Raw genomic sequence first — 17421 nt, 5'->3', positions numbered from 1 at the left:
AACTATCACAGGATTATAGATTGAATAATGAGCTTGATGCTAAATATACCAGTACAATTTCAGGTTATAAAAAGCTTACAATTCGAGTACAAATGGAGAAATGAGAATAATCTTTTCCTTTCCCACTTCGGTCAGAAATGTTGGTTAGCACAGAGAACTGATACATCTGAGCTTTACATTTGCTGTATCCTATATATAGGAGAGGAGATGCCTGAAATAGAGAGCACTCTCTCCGCTTGCACCAGGAAACACCTGACGTGTCTTTGAGAATTCACCAGTAGTACCAAGGACACCATCTCTTCCTTAACATTGATATGACAGAGGAAACCATTTTGACAATAGGTGACGTTTTGACCCAACGATTAGTGCGAAGAAAGCATAGCATGGGATATGCATCAATCCCACCATTAAGTACCTGCAATTCAGTACCACAAAATGAAATGGATCAGATATACATAATTCTGCTAAACATTACACAATAATAGGTTATAACTTATATCTTCAGGTGCTTACCGACTTATAACTCTTCATAAAATCCATTGTTTCTTGAAGTTTGCAGAATTTTATCTTGATATCATTTTAACCCTTAACGAGTTTAAACCCGCCTGACCGTTTTCAGATCAAAGGTCATATTCTTCAGTAAAAGAATGGTATTTTACCACAAATCTGATGTACCAACAATGAGGAGAGGTCACAAAAAGAGTTGAGAAAACGTACCAAACTGGGGCATATGGTGATGACAAGTCAAGGAACGGGTATGGCCACCTGCAACAAAGAGAATTATCAACTTTTCTTCGATGGAATTAGGATGTTCCGAGATATCAAAAAGATAACCAACATTACCATATTGACACACAAGCATGAATGATCCACTGGAAAATGACGAAAGCACCAGTCCATAAAACAAACAAAGATATCCGAACAAAGGGAACTTGCTGAAAAGTGTAGGTTGAAAAAGTTAACCAAGTGAGAAGCTTAGATAAACAACTCTCTTTTCAAAGTGAGAAAAGAATGTCTGAAAGAAATTACCAAGCAATTTAACATTGCATCCCCAAGGAGTAAAACAGCATTGACCGAGTGCATGGTCACCGTCAACTGACACAAAAAGGAACCTCAACAGAAAATATAAACCATAAGCTAGATAGGAAATGAAGACATTGCTAGAAACCATCCAAACTGACAAACTACATCGGATCTATTTAAAATCATTCCTTTGGTCTCTTTGGTATATATGAGAAGGTCTGACATAATCAAGCTACACTTGGCTTTCAAATGACTATGTTTCTTACAAACACGACTGAGGCACACATCTGTTTTTGCCCATGGCAAGAAAAACAATCAAGCAAAGGGAGGTAGAGGATGTATTGACAGTTGTAGTACATACCAAACTCAGATTGTAGTCTTTGATGGTGAGGAATGGAAAGATTATGAACCAATAAATGCAATCGGTAAGCATCACTGCTCCAGCATTCGTCTGAATATAATACATCAAAATAGAGTGGAAAGATGGAGTTAAAAATGATGTATGCAACCACATCACCAGTGAGAATATGGTAACATGTTCAATAGCTTCTCTGGCTCATAACTAAGACAATCTTGCAAGAAGAGAGCTAGAATGAACTTATTACCATCAGAGCTAATGCATTCACTAATTATTGGGGAAAAAGAAGAAAACAAGACCTGGAATATAGCTTGAAAGACATAACTGCATTTGACTGCTACTGGGAGAACATAGTTTTCCTCTTGGTTATTTAAGCCGTTTTCCTCATGTTCAAGGAGCACGTATGTTCCATTCTCTGCATCTGACCCCACATGTTGAACACCCATACCCATTCTTCTCGTTTTGTTATACCAGAAACTACCATAAATTGATAGAAGAGATCCAAGCTACAAAAAGAGCACACGGCAAAACTGAGAACAAAGTTCAACTGGGAATTTGAAATACTGGGTTTACAAAGGCTTTTGTATAGTCTGCTAATGGTAGCATCTTAATAATCGAATACTAGATTATTAAGATCTAAGGTAGAAGAAGATCAGAAAGCGTACCCCAAAATAAATGGTAAGCAAGGTAAAAGTCCACCTGTCCAAATCCAGAAAACATCACAACCTGAAGTTGGAAGTATCATAAAAAATATGACATACAAAAACACATGTCATAACTAACTTGGAAGCTGGTGTTGATGACATACAAGAAATGTCTTAAATGAAAATCCATTTTAAAAATCCTTCCAGACCATAGTCATAGAATAGAAATTCGGAAATGAACCTCGTGACAAATTGAATATAGTGGCCACTGCTCAAAGTTAGACAAGAATTGAATAGTAAACCAGTTTCAGTTTTCATGTTTAACTTCGTTGCATAATGTGTAGATAACCCTAGAAATTGAATGGTACCAGATGAGCTGAGACAAGTCTTACTGAGTATAGTAGTAATATATGCCACCACCACTGACGACAACTTTAGCAACCAGTATTGCCAAAAGCAGAAAGAATGCAGTCACTCGGTAAGCCAACAACCATAAAGGGTGAATTACTTTCAAGCATGGTCTCCATGCTTCATCACCACAGAAATCCTTATCTACGTCGCGCTGAGTTTCTCCTCGGCTAGATTTCAAATATTCCGAATCTTCATATTTACATATCATTAGCAACGCTCCAACCATAGGTGTGAAAACCCAAATTGAACACAACAAGACTCTCCAGTTCAACCAATAGCTCAGGGCAGTAGTATCAGCAGTAATCTCTAGTTCCATCGTGCTATAGAAATCAACATATACTGTTACTCAATCATCCACAACTATTTAAGAAGTCTAGTAAACTACCCCGTGTCCTCAAATTCGAATTGGTAGACGAAAAAAGCAACAATTCCCAACAAAGAGCTAAAGTTGGGTACCAAAAATTTAGCATCAGAATGCCAAACCTACATACTTGACACTGTTATGCTACTTAAAAATACCAAAAACCAATGTATTGACATCAACCTAGCTCCCTAATTATAGCTTTCTCTCATGAACTTCTTCAATAACGGCTTATCAAATTTGCAATGAGACTGATACACACACCCTTAACACCAAATAGCATCACTGCATTAGCAGAAAATACAGAAAAATCCAGAAAACAAAAAAAAAAACAAATACCATGAGATTGTACTTGCACAAAAAGAACATGTATTGGAACAAAAATATAGACCCAAAACCAGACACAATCATAACCATAATGCCACTATGAATATCAAGCTTCACACACTGCAATGAAACAGTAACTATTAAGCAGGGTAGTGTTAGTGTAAACCTGAAAACTACCCAGGGAAAATTCCTATCAGTCAATTCCTCAGCTCCCTCTATCTTCTTCCAAGCTTCATGTTTTGGGTTCCATCGGAATTCGTGACCAAGAATTTTAGCGGTTTCTACTGATCACTTCTCTCACCGTTGACAACAGATTTAAGTAAATCAGATTGCCCACGACATCAAAAATTTGGGCTTTTATTCAAATGGGCCTCCAGAAAATATGTTCCCCCATCGGCCCAATTCAAAGGCCCAAACTTTTTTGCAAAAGGTTTTGCTTCTTCTTCCTCCTTTACGTCAGTATTCTTTGCAGCTTCTTTTGTTCTTCTTCTGCGTTTCTAGTGTTTAGGGCAACTGAAGAGGTTAGTCTATTTGCAGTTTTAATTCAATTTATTTAATAATATCTTTTTTTTTTTAACATTATTTGGGAAAAGTTGATAAAGGTCTGTTCTTTTAGCTCTGTGATTGTAGCTCTTAGGGTTTAACTAGTAATGCCCAGCTTTTCTTTGTTAATTATAAACTGGGTTATTGATAAATAATCAGAACCAGTATAAAGCTAGTTTCTTTTTGTATAATGCTGAATTTGAGGTTATAATAGTTTTGAGTAGATGTTGTGATTATGCTTAAAATTTAGTTCAATTTTTTTTTTCCCCCAGATTTTTTGAGGATGTTGCCTGTTGAATCTGCAAAGAAGAAGCTATCTTTCACAAGATGTATTCAAGATGGGGATTTGGTTATTGTGTATGAGAGATATGATAACATGAAGGCTGTTAAAGTGTGTGAGGGTTCTGTGCTTGAGAATCGGTTTGGTGTGTTTAAGCATTCGGATTGGATAGGGAAGCAATTTGGGTCCAAAGTTTTCAGCAGCAAAGGTGGATTTGTTTACTTGTTGGCTCCCACTCCTGAGCTTTGGACTTTGGTTCTCAGTCACAGGACGCAGATTCTCTACATTGCTGATATTAGCTTTGTGATCATGTTCTTGGAGATAGTTCCTGGCTGTGTGGTTCTGGAGTCGGGGACTGGAAGTGGGTCTTTAACTACATCACTTGCAAGGGCTGTAGCTCCTAAGGGACATGTGTATACATTTGATTTCCATGAGCAAAGGGCGGCCTCGGCTAGGTAAGATATGAAGATCTCCACTTTTTTGGCTATAGGCTTGTTGCTTTATTGATATTCATGATTTTGGTATTATCTAGCCTCTATTTGCTTTAGGATGTCCCCTTTCATGTACAAATTAGATCAATGTTTGCTTTTCCTTTTTAGACATACAACTGTTGAGATTGAAATAGTGAGTTGAGCAATTTGTTTATAGACCTCTCACAAATTTCATTCTAGATCAGAACCATACCATCGGAGGATTTGTTTATTACCTCTGTTTGAAGAAGGTTTTCATTACCTATTAGATGTCTTGAAATGCTGAAATGATCTTTAATTTTATAGGGAGGACTTTGAAAAGACGGGGATAAGCAACACGGTCACAGTAGGAGTTAGAGATATTCAGGGTGAAGGCTTTCCAGATGAGTTTTCTGGGAGGGCAGATTCTGTCTTCCTGGACCTTCCCCAACCCTGGCTAGCCATCCCTTCAGTTGAGAAAATGTTAAAACAAGATGGGATTGTATGCTCCTTTTCCCCGTGCATTGAGCAGGTGCAGCGAGCATCGGAGACTTTGAGATCAAAGTTTACAGGTTAGCTTTAATGTAGTTATTTCCTTCGCCTGTACATTGTGTGTTTTCATGAACTAGAATTTGCTTCCTCCAACTCTTCTTTAAAAAATTGCATTTACTTCGTAATAAAGCAAAGTAATTGGAATCTACATCTAAGATCTTTTTCCTCTGCTTGTGTGTAGATATAAGGACATTTGAGATACTCCTTCGCACATATGAAGTTCGAGAAGGGAAAATGGATAGCTTCCAGGTCGAGGAAAGTGGTTCTGTTGGATCTCTACCATGTAAGAGGCGGCAACGATCGAGTGAAGGAAGTAATGAGCAGGAAACTACAAGCGCTTCTGTAGTCATGGCTAGGCCATGTAGTGAGGCCAAAGGCCACACTGGCTATTTGACATTTGCAAGGCTCAAATGCCTTTCATAAAGTACGCATTTTGATTCAGCGTATTTAGTTATGAGATCTAGAGTCTGATTATTCTTATGTTATGTAAGGGAAATTCCCCAAAATAGTTGGGATAACCTTTTGTTGTTGTAAGGGGAATTCTTTTGATCATTGATAAAAAAAATTTGAACGAACAGTGCTTCCAATTCAGTATCTTAGTCAATAATAATATTTTAAGATATGAATAGGATAAATGAAACTAAAATTTGTGGATTGTGGAAGATTATCTATAGAAGCTAAAGAAATCAGCCTCAAAATTGGAGCATTAAATGCCACATGTTTGTCCAAGCAAAATTTAGTACACAGAATGCCAAATCCATGCCATCCATTCATTCAGCTGCTGCGTTTTGAGATTTGAAAAGCTTCAAGTGGTCGTTTTCAGTTTTGTACTCATGCAACGTTAAAACTTGAAACTTCAGCTTCTTTCACTCTTTGCTTGCTTTCCATTCCCAGCAATAGAGATGCAGAGCAGTGCGATTGCTCTGTCTCCTTCCACCCCATTTCTAAAACCTCCATGTCGAATCCCGAGCTGTAAACTCTCTCAACTTTCAGCCTCGACTTGTTTTACACAACTTCACCGTATCAGTTCTATTCAGAGACTTTACTGGCAAACAGCTTTTGGCACGTTTTCTACTTCTTCTTCCTCTTTCAATGCTGAAATCTCTGCCTCCTTCCTTTCCTTAAACCGAAGTTATGATAGTTTGAAGGTCAGGGCTACTCAGGCTGCTGCTCCGGGGCCCGAGAGTGCCGGGGAGGCTCCAGAATCAAGTGGATTGGCTCGAACTTTGCAGCTCGGTGCCATGTTTGGAATTTGGTACCTGTTGAACATTTACTTCAACATCTACAACAAACAGGTTCATTACCTCTATCTTTATACATCTGATCCCTCATTTTGGATAGTTAATTCTTGTTTTAAAATGCATGTTTACACTACTTTGTTTATGATACACTGAGATGAATTTATTGCATCACTTTTGTTCCACCTTCATTTTCATATAACTTTTTTCATACTTGGGAGTTGGGACCCTATAGACACAGGGCCTGCGTTTGAAACACGCATAAGAAAGTCATTAGCATCGAAGTACTTTAGGTTTTTATTTTCATTACCACTGGCACTGTCTCTTCATAACAATTTCAGACCACTTTTGAATTGGTCTGTCACTTCGAACTTGTAAGGCAAATCCATTTCCTAACATACACACAGTACTAGCCTGTACGATGATTGATTTTCGGCAAGTGAAGAAAGCTAGCATTTAAAAGATGAGAGGTTGTTGATAGGTTCTGAAAGTCTATCCATTTCCAGCCACGGTTACAGCCTTTCAGTTTGCCTGTGGGACTGTCATGATTATCCTGATGTGGACTCTAAACCTCTACCCCAGACCAAAGATCACTCGCTCACAGGTACCATTGCTTCTCTATATACTACCATTCTATGATGCAGCCTTATTGTGGACAATTCTGCTTAATCAGTATGCGAGTACTAATACATATTTTGACTTGGCAGCTTGCAGCAATTCTACCACTGGCTGTGGCGCACACGATGGGAAACCTATTGACCAACATCAGTATCCGGAAAGTTGCTGTTTCATTCACTCACACGATCAAAGCTATGGAGCCCTTCTTCACTGTCCTATTCTCAGCCCTCTTGCTTGCAGAGGTAACCATTTAATTTTATCCTCCATGTTATTGGTTGAATGAGATAAATACACTCTATTGCTTCCTACTTGTGTAATTTATAAAGCACCAGTGCTACACACAATTTAAGAATGTGGTTGCATATCCCAATCATATTTGTAGTTGATAATCTATGTATGTTATTGATGATGAAGTGATTTGACTTTCAGTTTTTTGATCATGCTGTGCACACAGAGGCCAACTATCTGGGTGGTTTCTTCTCTTGTACCAATTGTAGGTGGAGTTGCATTGGCGTCCTTCACAGAGGCCTCTTTTAATTGGTAACAGACGATTCACAGTTGTCTCTCATCAGAACTTAACAGCTTCGCTGGAAACACAAATTTTATACACCTTTGACAGCAATGTTAGCTCCTGCTAAGTGAAAGAACTAGTTCTAGATGTACTGGTTTTGTAATCTAATGACAAGAGATTGAATGCGAGTAAACACTGCTCTTCTTCTTACAAGTGATTATGCATTCCTTTTTGAAACAGGATTGGCTTTGGTAGTGCAATGGCTTCTAATATCACTAACCAGTCGCGTAATGTTCTCAGCAAGAAGTTCATGGCCAAGAAAGAGGTAAAATCATGTTATTCTTCATATACAGAATTCTTTGAAACCAACAAAGCTTGCCCACGAGCTATTTGCCATTATGGAAGATGGTTCTTGAATAGTTTGGGAGTACTGCAAGTAACTTCTAGTATATTTTTGTGGATTACATACCAAGAATATCTCGGATTATGACTTTGTTATGACACTTGTTTGTTTGTACTTAGGAATCTTTGGACAATATCAATCTCTTCTCAGTGATAACCATCATTTCTTTCATACTGTTGCTTCCTTCTGCTATTCTCTTGGAAGGCGTTAAATTTAGTCCTTCATACCTGCAATCCGCTGTAAGTAGCACTACTATGTATTTCTAACAGAAAAGGATTACTTTTGGCCCAACGTACACTGAGTCACTGATGATGCATTAATATTGTGTTGTTCTTTTGTTATTTATTCTTCTCAGGCAAACCAAGGATTGAACATCAAAGAGTTGTGTGTGAGATCACTTGTGGCTGGTTTCTGCTTCCACACTTACCAGCAGGTGACACAATTCCTATTCTTTATACATGTAGTTGCATTTTCCTTTTTGTCCTAAAAATTGTTTCTATTTATTTTCCATTTTTGTGTGTGCAGGTCTCGTATATGATACTGCAGATGGTATCACCAGTCACACATGCGGTAGGGAACTGTGTGAAGCGAGTGGTGGTCATAGTCTCCTCAGTCATCTTCTTCCAAACACCGGTCTCACCCATAAACTCCCTCGGTGAGTTCCTTACTCATTAGCTTAACCATATACAAGCATATTGATATAGCGTGCAGAGTTCCTTATTAGTACTGATTTTGATTTCAGGAACTGCTCTGGCTCTTGCCGGAGTCTTCTTATATTCAAGAGCCAAGAGAATTAAGCCAAAGCCCAAGGCTGCTTGAGTTGAGTTTATCACCAAAGAGGAAAATCATGAAGTGATGCAGATGTATTAGTTCTGTGCTCATCATTAATCATCATCAATTGTATGAAAAATAGATATGAGGAATTTGGTGCCATCATATGCTGCATCAGTAGCAACTTAGGCGCATGGAAAACAGAATGTGTCAAAAAAAAAACATTGTATAGCTTCATGAGTTCAGAGAATTAAACTAAATTAGTGATCTGTAAAGTGGAATTTCCCCTTTTTATTGAGATTGAATTCAAACAGCTCTTTAATCATAAGCTTCGTATATAGAACAGAGAAACAAAACCAAAAACCTTGGTTGTTTGCATCAGGATTGCCCAAAAGGTAGTTCTTAATAACTTAGAACAAACCAGCAGCTCTTTCTTTTCCGGCCTTAACGTGTTCCTCTTTGATCTCAACCCTGGCCCTTGGTGTGGTAGTTGCTGGTGCTCTATATGCACCAACTTAATCTCATAAGAGATTCTCAATCAAGTCGATCTGTAGCATCTCCTTCTATCAAAATCTACTTGTACGTACACAAAGTCATCTTTCTCAATCCCGTCAATCTAATGCTTCACGTAGCTTTATTCGCTTCCCTCACCGAGGTGGATCTTCTTGATGGTTCCAACTCCGTCTCCAACGATTTCGGCACCATTTTCACTGCTTGTGGAGCAATCTTGGAAATGAGGTTATTGTCGGGGTCAAGAAAAAAGACCTAGAACAATATATTAATCTTGGTGCATGGTGGGATGAAGTGAACTCGATAAGACGATAAGTTCACTCCCATGATATTGAGAGCTTAGAAATTGATGAAAGAAATCGATAAAAGAAAGGGGAGGAAGCTTATAAGAGAATTGATCTTGGTCTCAGAAAGTCTGACCAACTGCATGAAGTATTTATATATAGATCAAGGGGATGGGTATCATCAGTTTTCAATGGATGGTTTGCCATGTGAAAATGAAACTATAAATGCTTCTGCTCTCATATTTTGTCAAAGACATATCCGAAAGCCAACCTATACATGTCGAACTGTCGATCCAAAGAAATCATTTCAATCCAACTGGTCAAGTTTATAAGAATGTTCTAAATTACATACATGCATGTGTACTACATGTACTTGTGCCTTTGATCATCATCAAAATTTGTATTTGTGAATGAGTTACAACAAGCAATGACATTTGCTTAGACATTTACACATAAAAGGCAAAGTTATTATTGTAATACCCCGAAAAATCCAAATTAAATTCCGTGGATTTTTTAGAAATGATTTCACGATAGTGGGAGCGAGTACGAGGCTCGGAGAAGTTGTGGAATTAGTTCGAACGATTAATTTTCGAAAACGAACGTTATTTAGGGGCTCGCGAAAGTTGACTTTTTATACGTTCAAAATTTGGGAAAACTTCCTTCATGAAAGTTGTAGAGCTCGTCGACACGATCGCGTGCATATGCGGAACGCAAAAATCGAAGTTCTTATGAATTAGTTATGATTTTTTTGAAAATGTTTCCAAATTAGTATAAAGCTTCCATTTTCGGAAATTTCCGAAAATATTTTCAGAATTTCCAAAAATGGAAGCTCGGAGCTGCAGCCCCTCCCCCGACCGGAAATGGCCTTCGATTTTCTTCCGGCTATTTCTTCCTCCTCCGGCCACCGATCCTCACCAAACTTCTTCCATTGGCTTCGTATGGTCCTTGCGCACCTGTCTGTGGCAGCCTTGCACGGCGGCACGGCCCCTAGCAGCGGCGGCGGCCCGGTTTCGATTTAAGCTCGATTTTGGTCAACGCCGGTTTTCTCCTAGCTCCGGCCACCAAAACTTCCGATCCTTGGCTCCATGAACTCCCCTCAACTTGCTGATCATCATACTAGGAGGATTGCACCTAGAGTGACCGGTTTCACGTTCGTCGGAGCTCGGTAAGTTTTCAATCCGAAACGAAAATCTTTCGATCGGTATATCTCGAGCTGTAGTGCATCGTTTTGATTGATTCTTGAACCAGTGAGTTCTCCTTGATGTTCTTAACAACTCTCTAGAAGGGATCGAAGCCTGAAATTGAAGTTTTGACGTCAAAATCAAGCCTTGCCGGATTCTGCAAATTTCGCCGGATTCTGGAAATTTTCCGGCCACCTCGACTGTTTTAGGTAATTTCAACCACTTCCGGTCATTTTCAGCTTACATGGTAGTTATGAAAGTTGTTAAGCATGATGAGAGGAAGAGGAGCAGCCCGGCCCCGACACCATTGGCGGTGGTCGGCGGCGGCTCTGCCACTAATTCCGGCGGCCCTTTCCGGCCACCTCCGGGGGTCAAAAATATAGTTTCTGTGCATTTTTAGATTCTATATTTCAATACGATCATTTCGATATATTATACGCAATTTTTGGATATTGTATGATTAAGTTATGAATTTTTAAGTTTCGATCGTTAGATTTGTGATCTGTGAAGTTAGGACCGTCAGATGGACTTGTAGTTTTGATATGATGATCTTATGACTGTTCCAGTGGCTTTGTGTGGTCATGGGCGAAGATCCGACCGTTGGATCTTCGTATAAATGCAAAACAGTAATTAGGGAGGCGATTCGTGAGAATCCGTCCGTCGGATTTTCGTATAAATTTGTGAAGATGTTAGTAAGGACGATTCAGGAAGATCGGACCGTTGGATCTTCGTGATGATTTTTGGAGGGTGATCCTAAAGGCGATCCGTGAGGATCCGACCGTTGGATCATCATTTAATTTCGATCCGACCGTTGGATTGTTGTTTGAGTATGTTTTTGAGTTGTTGGCTAAGTTAAGGTCATGTTTGATTAGGTGATTGACGGTCTTCCTTGGGTGAGCGGTTTTGGTGTGTATTGTGTTGAATTGAAGACGCAGCGGGAATATCGAGGTGAGTAAAACTCACGTGGTTCATATTACGAACCAAGTACTCTTAATTACTTTATTTTTGTCGTAATTGTGTGAAAATATTTATGGAATAAATATTTGTTTTAAATCATATGGACTTGATCAACTACGGTCCATATTACGTAAAACGATTTTAATTATACAAAATGAATTTCATGTTTTTCTTGTGTGAACTATAGTTGGTATTAGTGATTATCCCTGAGCGGATAATTACGTATATGTATATTTACGTGATTATACGTGGAATGGTGTGACATTGAAGAGTGTGGAATTGTGATGATTTAATTATTATGGATTGAGATATGTTTTACCATATTTATATGTGATGATGATGATTGATGAGTTCATGTTGATATTCATGGTTGACATTGTGGGATGTATAGAGGTGGAGAATGTAGTGCTCTGAGGACAAGGGAAAAGTCCGAAGAACGCCGGTTAAATAATAACCGAGATGTAGTGCTCTGAGGACATGGGAAAAGTCCGAAGAATGCCGGTTAAATAATAACCGAGATGTAGTGCTCTGAGGACAGGGGAAAAGTCCGAAGAACGCCGGTTAAATAATAACCGAGATGTAGTGCTCTGAGGACAGGGGAAAAGTCCGAAGAACGCCGGTTAAATAATAACCGAGATGTATACCGTTTACTTGAACCTTGGCCGAGGTGACAGGTAACGATGTAGTTAGAGCTCTAACGTGTTGTTGGGATGAACCAAAGTGGTGATTTAGGGGGTTGAGTGATTTTAGGACCAAAGTGGTGATAATGTGGATAGAGGTGTGTGGAAATGTGTTCCTTGTGGATTTCTATGAGTTCTTGATGCTTCTTGCATATGTGGTAATTGTTGGTTGTTCTTTGAGTTAAAAAGAAGTGAAATTTAATAAAATCAACCCTCCTTTCTTGTTTACTCATACGAGCTTTAAAGATTGCTTTAAAGCTTACCGGGTTTTGTGTTGTTGCCAATTCCCGGTGCACTATTAAATTCAAATGGTGTAGCGGGAAATCCTACAGGACAGGAGAACCAGGAAGGTGATCGAACTGCATAGAGTAGCTGCTTTGTGATACTCTGATTTTCTGTAGTGAAGTATGTTATGCTCATTTAGGGCTTTACAATTTTACTTTGTATGAGTGAATTGTAATAATGAACTCGAGGTTTTCGAGATTTTATATTTGAGTGGCGAGTGGTGTGTTTATTCTGAGAAAAAAATTCAGAACGTTTATTCTATTAAATTGTATAATTCATGCTTCGGATTTGAATTTGTTATTCAAAACTCGGGGCGTGACAATTATAATCTTGCAAAGACAAATAACATATACTGAAAGAAAGTCGTTAAGTGGTCTCAAAAATCAAAATTTTTAGTGCAATTGATATATAGATGTTTCATGTTACCTGACATTATTATAGCCATTGGTGTAATCGTAAGGCTCTAATTTTTTTTAACTTTTACCTAAGCTCTAATTAGTAATTAAAGAAATTAAATAAAAATTTGTTTATTTATTGTCAAGGTGAAAAAGAAAATTTAATATATTTCGACAAGCCATTGCATACCACAAGTTAAACCCAAGAATTCAATTTTCGATTTCGGTACCACAAGTTTAATAAGTTTGGACTATTTGGTAATATTATAACTGTTAATTTGGTAACTAATGTTAAAATTTGTCAAATTATTATTAACTTTATTCATATATTACTGTAGAGAAAGACTTGCGTGGGGCACCCGCACAGCCACGTGGTGCGGCAGACCAATTAATCACTGTCCAGCAGGGGGGTCTTTGGGTATTGTACATTTAAGAAATAGGGGCAGTTTCGGAAAAGATGAAAAATTTTCTTTCTTCTGATTGGGTGGCCCTAAAGCCATGTGGTGGGGAAACCCCCACCTAAGAATTTCTCATTACTGTATATAGACTTCACTCCATCCGTTACTTTTTGGGCGGTAAAAGCCAGAGAAATTAAGAACCTTTGCATATATATACGTCTACTGGGGGTGGGGTGGGTTAAGGGTTTTTTTTTTTTTTTTTTTTTTTAAAAAAAAAAAAAAAAAAAAAAAACGTCTACTGGCAATGCATTTAGTGGAAAGTGGGTCACATGGTCCCCATGAACTTGCTCGAGTTTCTCGTGTTTTGTATACGTTTAATTGTATGAGGTGAGTCCACTTGCACAAATCTCTATAATTAGAGCAACTCCAACAGCTTCTCTATAATTTTTGTATTATAGGGAAGCAAAAGTCAAAGTTTTAAGCAATTTTTCTTCTTCAACTCCAACAGATTCCCTAGTTTACAGCAATCTCTAAAATCTCCAAATTATTCCTTAAAATTTTAGAGATTGCTGTAAATTTAGGGAATTTTGTTTTCTCTCTCCTCACTCTCCCTAAAATGGAGAAAGTTATAGGGAATCTGTTGGAGCAAAAGATGCTCATTTTTCCCTAAAATAGAGAAAAACTAAAATATGGGGAAGCTGTTGGAGTTGCTCTAAGACAACTATGTGTTTGACGGGCCTTGTTATTTGATAGTAATTAAAAAATAGAGAATCAAGAATAAGAACTAAAATTTTGAGTTTCAATAACCTTAAATCAAAAAAGTTCTATTATATACAAATGTATGTCATGCACACGGAAATCTGACAGTCAATTATGAAAAAGAAAGACTACGTATAGCTTATTATACACCATCAGATTCTACGTTATTTGATAATAATAAAAAAATAAAGAATTAAGGATAAGAAATAAAATTTTAAATTTCAATAATCTTAAATTGAAAATTCTACTATATACACATGTATGTCATACATGCACACAGAAATATTCTATCAGTCAATTATGAGAAATTTAGACTACAGATAACTTATATACCATCAGATTATATACGTGCATTCGTATGTCATACATGTGTGTATAATATGAGTTTCCATCTTAAATTTCCCAATTCTATTTTCAATTTCTAAAATTTGCAAGCTAACTTGATCAAAGTTGTCAGTAATAACCAAAAATAAAGATGAAAAAATAAAACCCCATCGGTGCTCAAATGCTCAAAGCCCAACAAATATATGAGCAGATAACCTGATAACCAAAAGGTAGCCCGCCGCTTATAGCAACAGCGTAGTTACATATTTTCGTTCATGTAACGGTAACCCTAAATGAGACAGAGAAAAGCTGAAAATAACAACAAGAAGTAATAATTCAAATAACCATTACATATAAAAGAGCCGAAAGCTTATACATGGCAGAAGAGTCCGAAACCCTCCTAATTAGAACACTTACTAATAAGCTTACATTCATGACCAAACACAAACTAAATTAACACACACAGAAACAGAAGCCAGTTCTTGCAGATCACACACAACTCTTATTCAAGTCCCAGATCTCTAGCTACCTCTGGGACGCTGTATCCTACTAAATTGCACCATAAAACAACACTAGCTAGCTGGCTAAGGCAAACACACCAGACCAACTTGACAAGTCCTCCATCGCTCGCCGGAAAAGGCTTAAGGGCGAGTTCCACGGATCATCTCCATCAAATCCACATCTGGTTTCTTCAAGTGAGCCTGCTCCTGCATAAGACAGTTCATCTCCAAAGAGAGACGAACCTTATCTTTGGTCTGCATGCCAGTGTCACTCCCATTCCCGTACCCGTAAAACTCAGGATACATGGTTCTGTCAGAAGAGATAAAAGAGCTAATGCTCCCTATAGTCGCCGCCACGCTGGAGTTGTTCAGCTGCTTGTTTGCATTCACAGCGGCGGCAGCCGCCACCGAAGCCGCCCATTCCATATCGTAGTGGCTGGTCTCTAATTGGGGACGATAGACTTCGGACTCAGGTAGATCATGCAAACTTGTTGATTTATCACCATACACCACTGCAATCTTACCCTTCTCAAGCTGGGGACGATAGACGTCGGACTCAGCTAAACTTTGCAGACTTGATTCACCAGACACCACTGCAGACTTACCCTTCTTCTTTTCTGCCGAAGCAGCGGCCGAGGATCTCACCACGCTCTTGATGTATTTGGACAGCAGAGTACTCTCATTAATAGGTATGCTGCTGGCAGAGGATTCCTTGACGTTCAAATTGATAGTGCTAGTCAGTTTTCTCTTCGCGTATCGCTTCCTCTTGGTGGCGTTCCAGTGGTTCTTGATAGTGTTCTCCGTCCTCCCCGGAAGCCTCTTGGCGATCTCGGCCCACCGGTTTCCGATCTGTTTGTGCGCCTCAATGAGGATCTTGTCCTCTTCTTCGCTCCACATTTCTTTCTGCAAAGATATCGGTTAACAATTAATGCCCGCATGAAATAGTAACGCACTTGGTGAGTATGTAAATTTTAGATAGCTACGTTACTCAGACAATCAATGTGCATGGGCACGTACGTTATTAGAAAAACAATGCACTTACGTACGTACGTACGTACGTACGTACTACATATATATAATTCTCTCAATGTCCTAGCCCTCTCTCCAAAAAACTCGGACTCTGCGCCTAAGTTTTGAGATTTTCTTCTCGTCCGGGGGCGCTCAAGATCGGCGTTGGTTTCACCATGCTGGTATTGGGCGGCTACCGGGCAGGTACTTGAAAGCTATGCCCGTAGTCTCATGAGTAAGGTGTGGCTCGAGGCTTTAAGCGGAATGGGTGATGTGGAACCTGGGTCAGTCGGATTGTGCAGGTACGGTGGTTGTTGACGACTTCCAGGACCTATGGCAGTGGGCATCTTCGGAAGGGAATTTCCAGGACCTGTGATGGCGTGGCTATGGCGGTTTTCTGGCAGATTGGTGTAGTGGCGAGGATTTGGTGGTATGGGATGATCGCTGGGGCGGTGTGGCTATGGTGAATCTAAACGGATCGTGGTGGCGGCATGGCTGTACGGTTTCTGAGTGGTTCCATGGGGGAGGTCGCGGCAGTTGTAGGTCCAGCAGCGTGGTCGGCGGCTAGAGGTGGGGATGGTTGTGGCGGGCTCGGGTCATCCCTTTGCTGCTGGGCCCATTCTCTTGGGGCTGCTCTTTATTTTGGGCAAACACCCCAGCCCAAAACCGGACGGGTTGGCATAGTGTGGCGGCATGGCCTGTGCGGTGCGGTTTTGGGTTGCTGGCGGTGTGATCGTGGGGCGCGGATCATGGGGGTGCAGGTCGCGGCGGCATGCAGCGGACGGAGAGAGGCTTGGCTTGGTTGGTTCGTACGACTGGGAGGATGGAGAAGGTGGACTTGGATCGGACCGGGCTTATGGGCCTTGGGTGGGCCTTTGTTTGGTGGTTGTCCTCTATTTGGGCTTTAAGTTTCTGGGCTGGGGTCTTACCCTAGTCCAGTAGATTTCAATTTGGGCTAGGGTTTAGGCTCTTGGCCCAACTCTATGTTTTTAGTTTAATCTAAATTCAATAATTTCCTTGTATTAGGAACCTAAATCTGTAGCGCCTCCGGCGTAGTACCGATGGAGGATATTCGCTATCTCTACGATTTGAAATGCATAATGAGCAGGTCTATTTCTATGTACCACTGTGGGTACTACCACTACCTTCTTGTCTGTCTATGTCCTTAAATGACAGCGGAATGGTATGTAACGGCCTATTCTGACTTGTGTTGATTATACTATTTCGCGCCGAGGGCTTGATTCAAAAAATCCAAGAGTCCAAACCCCATTTCTCGGATTTGGACAAACCAATCCACCAACTATTTTAGTCGTAGTTTCGTAAACTCGTGACCTATCACGCTTAATTGTATTCCATTTTAGATTATATAAATCCAATCTGGAAAACTTTGTAACGTATGTCCGTTTTTTCTGTATAGCAGATATTTGACAAATGAATGACATGACAAGTGTTCGAACCTTTTTACAAGTTGAGTAAACGGAAAAAAGGAAATGGCATGGTAAGATTCATATATTTTATGACACGCATTGGAAAAAATTAAATGATTAATAATTTCTCATAAAGATATAACCAAATATGTGAAATGGCACAAACACATATATTTATATATATTAATGTAAGTTTTATATCAATTCTTCAGCCCTCAGCCGTT

General features: G+C 39.3%; 3 protein-coding genes across 4 annotated transcripts; 2 read left to right on the top strand and 1 right to left on the bottom strand.

Moving 5' to 3' along the window:
• Positions 1-13: 13 nt before the first annotated feature.
• On the bottom strand, positions 14-3421 carry LOC133726597 (uncharacterized). The gene is made up of 9 exons (XM_062154181.1): positions 3291-3421; positions 2418-2756; positions 2047-2080; positions 1681-1887; positions 1385-1474; positions 1030-1095; positions 844-935; positions 718-765; positions 14-415 (listed from the first exon to the last, which is right to left on the bottom strand). The coding sequence occupies exons 2-9, from the start codon at positions 2750-2752 to the stop codon at positions 304-306; spliced, it is 984 nt and encodes a 327-aa protein (XP_062010165.1). The 5' UTR covers positions 2753-2756; positions 3291-3421; the 3' UTR covers positions 14-303.
• A 104-nt stretch (positions 3422-3525) lies between these two features.
• On the top strand, positions 3526-5523 carry LOC133726598 (uncharacterized). The gene is made up of 4 exons (XM_062154182.1): positions 3526-3645; positions 3940-4402; positions 4724-4968; positions 5130-5523. Exons 2-4 carry the CDS (start codon positions 3951-3953, stop codon positions 5369-5371), a joined length of 939 nt encoding a protein of 312 aa, XP_062010166.1. The 5' UTR covers positions 3526-3645; positions 3940-3950; the 3' UTR covers positions 5372-5523.
• A 259-nt stretch (positions 5524-5782) lies between these two features.
• On the top strand, positions 5783-8811 carry LOC133726596 (phosphoenolpyruvate/phosphate translocator 2, chloroplastic-like). Of its 2 annotated transcripts, none has more exons than XM_062154179.1 (9): positions 5783-6243; positions 6668-6790; positions 6894-7046; positions 7259-7344; positions 7556-7640; positions 7838-7957; positions 8074-8151; positions 8244-8373; positions 8461-8811. In XM_062154179.1, the coding sequence occupies exons 1-9, from the start codon at positions 5851-5853 to the stop codon at positions 8535-8537; spliced, it is 1245 nt and encodes a 414-aa protein (XP_062010163.1). In that variant the 5' UTR covers positions 5783-5850; the 3' UTR covers positions 8538-8811. The 2 variants fall into 2 exon arrangements, with proteins under 2 accessions (XP_062010163.1, XP_062010164.1); XM_062154180.1 differs by having other exon boundaries at positions 6108-6243; positions 6693-6790.
• Positions 8812-17421: the final 8610 nt, after the last annotated feature.

Source organism: Rosa rugosa, chromosome 1 (genome assembly GCF_958449725.1).
Source record: "Rosa rugosa chromosome 1, drRosRugo1.1, whole genome shotgun sequence".
Lineage (NCBI taxonomy): Eukaryota > Viridiplantae > Streptophyta > Magnoliopsida > Rosales > Rosaceae > Rosa > Rosa rugosa.
Note: the sequence above shows the minus strand (reverse complement) of the source record. Positions and strands in the feature narration are given on the sequence as shown.